The sequence below is a fragment of the Pleurodeles waltl genome, chromosome 7, assembly GCF_031143425.1.
Source record: "Pleurodeles waltl isolate 20211129_DDA chromosome 7, aPleWal1.hap1.20221129, whole genome shotgun sequence".
Taxonomy (NCBI): domain Eukaryota; kingdom Metazoa; phylum Chordata; class Amphibia; order Caudata; family Salamandridae; genus Pleurodeles; species Pleurodeles waltl.
In genome coordinates, this window is record NC_090446.1 from 606,615,466 (window position 1) to 606,625,167 (window position 9,702).

At 43.8% G+C, this 9,702-nt stretch overlaps 1 protein-coding gene across 16 annotated transcripts in view; it reads left to right on the forward strand.

Annotated features, from left to right (window-relative positions):
- The window catches only part of UIMC1 (ubiquitin interaction motif containing 1), a 380,703-nt gene extending 371,235 nt beyond the window's left edge, over nucleotides 1-9,468 (forward strand). For all 16 annotated transcript variants that reach the window (XM_069244540.1, XM_069244534.1, XM_069244544.1 and 13 more), the window contains one exon: nucleotides 7,817-9,468. In XM_069244540.1, the coding sequence (XP_069100641.1) occupies nucleotides 7,817-8,066 (250 nt within the window). In that variant the 3' untranslated portion in view covers nucleotides 8,067-9,468. The remainder of the gene's footprint in view (nucleotides 1-7,816) is intronic.
- The last annotated feature ends 234 nt before the right edge of the window (nucleotides 9,469-9,702 follow it).

Here is a 9,702-nt window from a genome sequence, read left to right on the forward strand (position 1 = left end):
AGGTGCATGCTGTTAATAAATAACATGTATTCAACCAGGCTGACCCTGGCTCTGCACATGTCAGAATTTTCGGAGGGCGATATGTCTCTAATTGTTCAATTGTGGTGGCAGACCTTAAAAAATTTACTTTTCTACAGAGACATCAAGTGCTCTTTATTCATACCTTGAGAAGTAAGGGACTTGTGCTTGCTCTTTGCAAGGTGCAGTCTCTTTAGTTTGACTTGATTGTGTATGTTGCCCTTTTTAAACCCAAGCCGGTGCACTTTATGCAAAGAAGCATTTATTGTTGTATTATTTTTGGCTGTCATGATCAATTCGATTTTCATTTCCAAAACCCATGTCGCTTCCAAGGCACAACCCCAGCAGGTGACACTGACTATGTTGAACCCTGAAACACAAGTTATAAGATTTCCGGCACTGTTTGTGCAAGGTTTTTCACTTGAATTGTGGGATAGAAATAAACTAATTGAAGGGCTTTTGTGTTAGGATTGGAGCAACATGATAGGAAACCTGTAAAATCGTAAGCGATATTTCTTCTTACAAATGATCTTGTTCTTATTATATGTGCACGTTCTCCACCCTTTTCTTCAGCTACTGAGCTTGACTACTTGAGGCCTAGCATGTTTGTTGTTTGGGCCATCTCAAAGCAAAACTTTTAGATTTAGAAAAATAATTTACTTGACACAAGTACAGAAGGAAGTATTGGTGGTTTTATAACATCCGTAGGACAGATCAGCCTAGAACTCAAAAATCACCAGCATTGATGGAACAAACATAGTAGTCAAATATAGCAGACTTAGGGTCTTTCGAGGATCATGATTGTAATAGAAATGAGGTGACTGAAGAGATTATCTTCTCGTTCCCAAAAGTAATTCTTATGGCACCTGAAAGGCCCAGTTCCTCCATGCCTTCTGGTGAGCAGCAGTCAAAGATGGAAAGTTCATAGTCCAAGTCGAAAGGTGCATGTTCAGTGTAGAAGGCATCAGCGATCCAGGAGGTCATCAGAAAGGTGCATCCTTTAAAGGTGAAGTCGAAAGATGCCCAGAAGCCCAGAAAATTTGACTCGACATCTAAGCATGATCAACATTAGAAGCTGGCTTTAGAGAAAAAAACTCAAAAGACAAGACATTTACTCTTGAAGCTGAAAATACTTTGTAGGAAGCTGGCCTGGTGTATGGTGAGTACCTAAGGTACTTACACCTTATCCCAGGTCCAGGTATCCTCTCTTAGTGAAGTGTAGGCAGTGTCTAGAAGCCAGGCTCTCTAGAGGTAGCTGTGGATGAGTAGCCAAGGCTTATCTCGGAGACATGCAAAACTCATGCAAAACTACTCTAGTCACACAGCACTCACACGAAAGAAAACAGTTGTACAAAAATAAAGTTATTTATTTTTGGTCACAAAATACCACAAGATACTAGAAGGGCATCCCTCCAATGGGAGGTAAGTAATACACTAAATATATACACTAGAAAACAGCAATAGGCATAAAAAAAGGTTAGAAAACAGTGCAAATGTAGTTAGACAATAGTGACACAAGGTGGAGCCCAAACCATATACTAAAACAAAAACAGAATGCAAACACAGGCTCCCCACCTAGGTAAGTGGAATGTGTAGATGGGAGCTGGGAGTACTAGAAAACCACAGAGGTAAGTAATGGAAGTGGGAGGAGTAGGAGCTACTACCCACCCACCTGTACTTGCAGGAGTTGGTCGACGGTGATGAAGGTCAGGTCAGCACTGTAGCCCTGGAGCCGGAGAAGAGTTCCGGAGGGATGCAGAAGATGTCCCACGCTGGAATGAAGATTGTAGATGGGTGTAGGTGCAGGAATTCCACCAATAAGTCTTGGCAAAGGCAGATTCGCAGTTAGTGGAAAAGTGGAGCTGCCGGGGACCAGCAAGGACCAGGAGGACTCAACCTAGGAGGGGGAGGCAGATGGGGCCTTAAGCGACAGAGAGAGAGCCCACAGCAGCAGAGGCAGCACCCAAAGGAGTCCCACTGAACAGGGTCACAGAAGTCGCAGAAGGAGCCCACGCAGCACTACATAAAGGGATCCCACACCGCAGGAGAACCACCCGGGGGGGGGGCTGTGCATCACAGGAAGGAGTGCTGGGGGCTGGAGCTACTTGTCGCCTGAAGATCCCTTGGAGGAGATGCAAACAAGCCTAGGCAGATGTAATAGACACAATACATGGGGGTACTGTCCTGCGTGGGAAGGCAGCTGGCAGAGAGGACCAAGAGGACTACTCTGGGCCACCACTCGTGATGCAGGATCCACACTGCCCAGGATGAGAGGAGATCCACGCAGCCGGTTGTCGTTGCAGCAGGTGCCTGCGGATGCAGAGGAGTAGCTCCTTCACTCCAAGGGAGATTCCTTCTTCCTTCTCATGCAGACTGAAGACTTGCCGCCCTCAGAGGATGCATAGCCAGGGAAATGTTGCAGAAGCTGAAAGGCGCCATGGAAACAATGTTGCTAGAGGAGTCTTCGTGGATGCAGATTGACGGTTCCTGGAGGGTCCAGTTACGGTTCCAGTGGCTAGAAGTCAAAGTGGAGGTTGCAAAGGAGGAGTTATGGAATCTTGCATCTGAGAATCTGAGACCCCACTCAAGCGAGAGACCCTAAATAGCCCTGAAAGGGGGATTAATCGCCTAGCCAAGTGACCACCTATCAGGAGTGGGCTCTGACATCACCTGCCTGGCCTGGCCTGGCCACTCTGCTCCCAGAGGTCCCTGCAAACATTGGATTCAAGCTGGCAGAACAGAGGGACCCTCTAGAGGAGCTCTAGGCTCCATCCCTAGGGTGATGATGGACATGGGAGTGGTCACACCCCCTTCCATAGTCCAGTTTCGTGCCAGAGCAGGGACTGGGGCCCCTGAATTGGTGTGGACTGTTTTATGCACGGAGAGCACCAAATGTGCCCTTCAAAGCATACCAATTGCTTGGGGAGGTTACCCCTCTCAAGCCAGTCACACCCGTTTCGAAAGGCAGAGGGTGTTGCCTCCTCCCGAAGGAAATCCTTTGTTCTGCCTTCCTGGTCTTGATCAGATCAAGCAGCAGGAGGGCAGAAACCTGTCTGAGGGGTGGCAGCAGCTTGGTCTTCCCAGGAACACCCTATAAGACTGTTGATAGCAATGTTGGGGGTCTACTAAGTAATCATACTTCCAGTACTTGAAACTGTATTGGGATATGATTCCGACATGTTTGATACCAAACATGCCTAGTTTCAGAGTTACCATTATATAGCTGGACCTAGGTAGTGACCTATGTCCAGTACACACACAATTACATCCCCCCTCTCACGAAGCCCAGGAAAACGGAGCTGGAGTTGGTGGGGGCACCTCTGCTAGTGCAGGGTGCCTTCACACACAGGTACTTGCACTCTGCCCTGTGGGCTAGGAGGGCCTGCCATAGGGGTGACTCACAGTGACCTGGTGCAGTGACCTGGTAGTGAAAGGGTGCATGCAGCCTTTCACGCAGGCTGCAATGGCAAGCCTGCAGAAAAGTTTGTATGGGCTTCCGATGGTTGGCATATTACATGCTGCAGCCCATTGGGATCCCCTTATACTCCAATGTCCTGGGTCCTAGGTTCCATATACTAGGGACTTATATGAGGGCACCAGTGTGCCAAATGTGGGGTGTAAAAACCAAGATAGAAGGGAGAGAGCATAATCACTGGGTTCCTGGTTAGCAGGATCCTATTAAACACAGTCAAACACACTGACAACAGGCAGAAAATAGGGGTGACTATGCCATGAAAGGGGATACTTTCCTACAGACTTCTATCACGGTCAAGGTGAAATCACGAGAAGACAATCAGCCAAAAAAACAACTTTGATAAAAAAAGAAAATGACTTTTGACTAGTCACTCACTTTCTACACGCTACCTCACAGGACTGGCCCAAGAAAGACCCAGCTAGATGGCGGACACCTCAACACTGAGATTATAGAATAGTCTTGCCTGAGGAAGAGCAGTGAGTGGACTCTTGTACAGCAGGAGGTGATGTAGTTCAGCCAAAGACATGCATACTATTGAAGGGGGCTTAATATATTGGAAAACATTAAATCTACACAGGAGGAAAATTGTTCCATCATTCAAGGTTCTCTAATCCAGGCGATGTGGTGGGCTGTCATGCTAGTGTTAAAAGGGTGACAGGCACATTTGAGGTTCAATTAGAAGAGGAGCAAGAAAATGCAAAGGAATTCGTGTTTGCTTTTTAAAGCAGTCAACCCTCAAGACTGAAAAATAAAATATTTAAAAATAAAATATCTGCCCGCAGTGCCGAGCATTTTACAGCAGAGCAGAAATACTTTAAAAGCCCAGCCATATTCAATGCTATGAATACCCTGAATAGAGAAGAATGCAAACAGTTATCATGGGATCCACTACTTACTAGGGCCTAATGGTATCAGACTAATCAGTTGTCCGCACAGCGAGTCCAATAACTCGTCATCATCAGGACCACTGCCTGATAAGGATAGTAAAAGACTAGACGTTGTTTAAAAAAGTGGATCTCGCAGCTGCTACGCCGTGGCATTTTGCACATTCAAACACACTGCAGAGTTGTTACGGATATCAGTAGTGCGAAGAGGTGGACGAATTTATTCATCATCTGCCTCAAGAGTATACAGGTATATACAGAACAAGCAGTGAATTAAGAGGGTGAAACAAATGCAATACACGTTTAATATCGTCACCCAGTCCTACAAATCCACCCACAGACAACAATGCACAATATTTTACTCTGCATGTCTAAGCATTTCAGGATTTAAGCTAGACGTTCAAGGAGATGTCACTGATACATCATTCACATTACAGTATCTGTTCAGATCAAATGCAGACGATTCCCCGAAAAGAATGTGGAACATAAATGACAAAGCTAAAGTGATGGAGGCATTCCAAAGAAGTACTTTCAAGCAAAGCTTTCCTGCCAAAGGAGTCAGCGTCACCTTTTGTTCAGACATGTGCAAAGCTCTTGCACACAGATCATACCATACTGTCATTCCGGAGTGCAATGTTAACACTCATCTGCACCAAGTTAGTGCCTTCATGCTCGAGGGAGAATGAGAGGTTCTGCCACAAGTAATAAATATACTTTTCATTCTGCCTCTACTACACTAGGGTGTAGGACAAGAAACCGCCTACAGAAATTTCAGTTTGCAGCAACGGACACATTAGTGCTGAAAATCATAAAACACTTTACAGTATCAGAAAAACATATTTGTCCAGGTCAAGGCATCAAACGTACAAGAAGGAACTCACATACCTTTTTCAGGAAGTGTTCAACATACTGCTAAAAGGAGCAGTCAATCAAGTCGTATTGACAGACAAGAATAAACGTGTATAATGCTTTCGCGTTCTAATACCAAATCAGGGCATACCTTTGCCAACAGTATTGGACTTGTGTTTCCTCTTCAAGTTCATATAAGTGGAAACCTTTCGAGTGACGGTGCTGCAGGATGGCATTCCATTGTTAACAGAGAAGAACTTCTTAGCGACGACAGATTTCAAATATGCAAGCAGACATACCCTGATGCATTATGTATGAAGAAAGTATATCAAGTTCACGATGAGGAGGCCATTACAAATTCAAAGTATTAACTTTTGGGAGAAGATCCGCTCCAAGAGTGTTCACAAAATGTCTTGCAGTGATGACTACACACTCAAGGCCCACGCCTACAGAATTGGCTGGAAAAGGGAATTCTTTCTAGCAATATCAAACATGCATAAGACATATGGTAGATGATCTGCATCAGCTTGATTTATAGTCAGCATGAAAATAATTGTCACCAACCCCATCAAAATCAGGGTGCTCCTGGGAGGAGAGCTCAGCACAATATATGAGTGTAATTCCCTAAATTTGAGTAATGGCATAACCAGACCATGTTTGCCTTTTAAAGATGTCTCCGACACCCATAGTATTTGCATCTAATGACAATGTCAGAACACAGGGTGGTCAAGCTGCCAGTGTCTTCAGGCAAACTCCCAATGCAAATGGGAAAAGTATCAGCTAGATCCAAAGAATTTACTTATGGCCGTTTGACGTTGAGGGCTTAGCGGTCCAACATCTGAACCTAACAGAGTAATGTATAGATGTTATAAGGAAGGTCAGAAGACCTTCAACTAGGAAGTATTATTCTTCAGTATATGATGTATCTACTTAATTAAAAGCTGTTCTACATCACTCGGAGTATACCTAAAAGCTGTCGCCTCATCCATTAAAGGCATATTTTAGAGACTGTTTTTTAAATACCCTTCTTAAAGAGGTACTTTGAGGCAACACTTCTCTGTGTTATTGTGGAATTTAGATATTTTCTGGCAATCCTCAAGAAACTGCCATTTGAACCAGTGTATAGATAATTTCTAAAACACTAACCTTTAAGGACTGTCTTTCTAATTGTCATAACATCATTATGCAGACTTGGTGAACTTCAAGCTTTAAAAGTACAAAACCCATGTCTCAAAAATAGGAAGGTCAATGTAGTTCTCATAAGAAACCCATCATTTGTGTCAACCATAGTATCCAATTTCCATACAAATCAACTTGTATACCATCCTTTTTCCAGCACCCAAGTTCACCAACTAGAGATGGCTAGAGCACTATAGGAGAGCGGTCATGTGCTACCCCAGGTTTGGATACTGTGATAACAGAGAACACCATAGCAAAAGCAATCCAGTTATGTTATTAGTGCGGAAATGATTCAGTTAATGATATTTTAACAGTGCCAACATGGTTTTCAATATTCACGTTCTTCGAGCATTACTGTGGGGATAATCGATCAGAAATAGAAGACTAAGTGAGTCAGACAGTTTTGAACATTTCTTTTACCAGCTTTCACCCTCTACACACACTTTTATACAGGGGGAAAATACCATACTGTGGTGCAATCTGTATACAGCATGTGATTCTAGAAGTGCAAAATAAACATGTTGCACTTAACAGTAGTTTTTCAGCTTGACACAGTTTTCGATTCACATATGACCCATGCACCTCTCTGATCGAGGACAGTTAATCCCTAATGACCTAAAAATGGGAAAAAGCTAAACAGTAACCATTATACACATGGATACATACATTAGCAGAGGGTAAAAACTTTGAAGATGAATACATACTAGTGCATTGCAGGCTTATGGTTCTAATCTAGGGAGACATACCGGCTCTGCTCTGTGATGCCCCAAGGCAAAAGTTTGTCTGCTTCGAAGAAAATTCTACGCCCAACCCTAGATGGCGAAATAATGAACAAAATGTGGCTTTCTAAAACGTTCAAGCTGAAAAACTATTGTTACTGGAAAGTAATTAGATCCTTAACTTCTGTTTTACCTCATGTGGTACAGATCGCCTTCCTTCAGATAATTTATTGATTATGCTCCATCTGCCGACATATCTTTATTGTAATGTGGAGGAAGAGAGAGGAAAATGAACAGGCAGAATGATGATGGGTGTGTTTGAGTGTCTGTGCCAGGACATGTGAAGTGCTGCAAATGCATCCAGGTTTCCTTAAGATTTCTTTTTTTGAGCTGTGAAATGGTCTCCTCCTTTATATACGGGGAGCTGTGAGCCTGGGGGAAAAGGCAGTAGAACCAGAATGAAATGGAGATTGCCATCATTGATTAACATAGCTATAGGGACACATTCTGTAAGTCTGGAAGAAGGGGGCAATAGGATGAGAATGAAGTGGAGAGTGCCTTCATTGGTTAAATGAATGGCATGAGTTGGTGGAGATAGTGATGGCATTGAGAAAGGAGCAGCGCGGAAAACTCATATTAGTTTGTAAAAGTGGTGTGGAAAGCTATATCATTTTCTTGTGTTCTTTCTTTAGGTCACATGAAGCAAACAAAGAAGATGAGCTAGAGGGGTACAGCTTAAAGGAGCCAAGCTCTCCTGATGATTTCACCACACATGTGCAGTTCAGCAACTCTCCAATCAAGTCCTTTGTGAGCATTTCAGAGGCCACAGACTGCCTGGTGGACTTCAAAAAGCAGTTCACCAAAGCACCTGGCACAGGACGTGGGCGAGGACTGAGCCGAGGCTCTGGCAAGCGATCACGCTGGCGAGGAAAGAAGCGATAAATCCAGTATGGGGAGAGTCTAGGGATTGTGGTGATTGAGAGTAATACAAGGAATCTAGGACTGGGACGTCAGTATTAGGAGAACAGCTCAAACCAAGGCAGCAGTACACCGAGAACCCAAGGGAAGGTTGTTGAGTGCTCCAACTTAAACACAAAGTCTACAGTCATTGCAGAGGGGCCCTGAGAGCCTGTAAGATAAATACTGTAACTAATACAGGCGGACACTAAAAACCTAAAGGGCTTAGGGAAAGATGGCATTGATTAAGGGACTATGAAGACAAGGGATGCTAAGAGTATTTTTTTTGGGGTGTAGAGCAAAGGGGATTAGGCAACCTAAAGAGGAACTACCATATTATGGCAAAGGGTTTGTAAGAACCTAGAGCTAAGCGAGATGCAGGAATTGGAAGAACGATCATTAAGTCCTGTAAAGCAGTTAGGAAGTGAGTCTGGGAAAGATGGATTGCTGGAACCAGAAGCCGAACTATAGGACAAGTATAGAGAAACCTTAGAAGCTATGGGTAATCATGCGGGTTCTTTTTCCTGGAAAGGAAAATTAAGCTAGGACAGAATGTAGGGTAAAAACCTGGGGAGTGGGTGAGGGTGAACAAGAAGCAAAGGGACCTTTAAACTAGGGAAGGCAGGGTGATAAGAACCTTAAGATAGCATTAGTGCTCTAAGCAATCTACAGTGTGGGTGGGGGGCAGCAGCATGGAACAGGATCATACAGATGCTAAGAGTCAAGGTGAGAGTGCAATAGGAGAGCCTGAGCAGGGATGTCAAGAACCTGGGAGTTCGGAAGAAATGCAGTATAAATATGAAGAAATCTTGGAACTAAAGCGAGCGAAGAACCAATGGGGTCTTGACTGCAGAAATGAGGAGGGAGAATAGTGCTCCCGATCTGTGTAATTGTGGGTGTATATCGAGCTGCAAGAGAATATTAGATCCTGGGAAGGAAAAGATGTTGCAGGGGCCGAAGAGCATGAGGAATCTGACGGACTGAAATCCTGTAAATAAAATAAAAAATGGCCCATGGGGGTATGCGAGGACCAGAGCTGATTCTAGAGCTTGACAGTACAACAAACAGTGCCAGTGATGGTGGAAGATGGTGTCACTAGAGAACACTTAGGATCTGTGCTTGTAAAGTGGTGAGCAGTCTGGAATCAGAGTAGAGCACTGGGCATGAGAAGGCTTCTTGTGAGCTTTAGGGTAAGGAAGAAAGAGGGTTCTTATATTCCAGAGCTTTATATATTTAACTTTGAACAAAACGTCCATATGTTTGCCAGAGCCAGGCTCAGTTTTAGTATGTTTTTTACAATTTAGAAAAAAACAGCTAAATGAATTGAAGAATTTACTGTGCTTTTTTACATGGTCCAATTAAAATTTTGGTTTCTACTATCCTATCATTTCTTAGTCTCTGGGAGTTCTTGATTGCAGAATATTCCTTTGGCCCTCAGAGGCTGCAAGCACAACCTTTGAATTCTCGCAGGTGACCTCAAACAGTGCTGGACTGCTTTTTAGTGACGTGGTTGCTGTGTTGTATACCATGGCATCACAGCTATTCTGTGTTGCTGCAAATAACTCCAGGGAAGCCAACTCATATCAAGATTACCATAGACATCCCCAAGCATCGAAGTTAC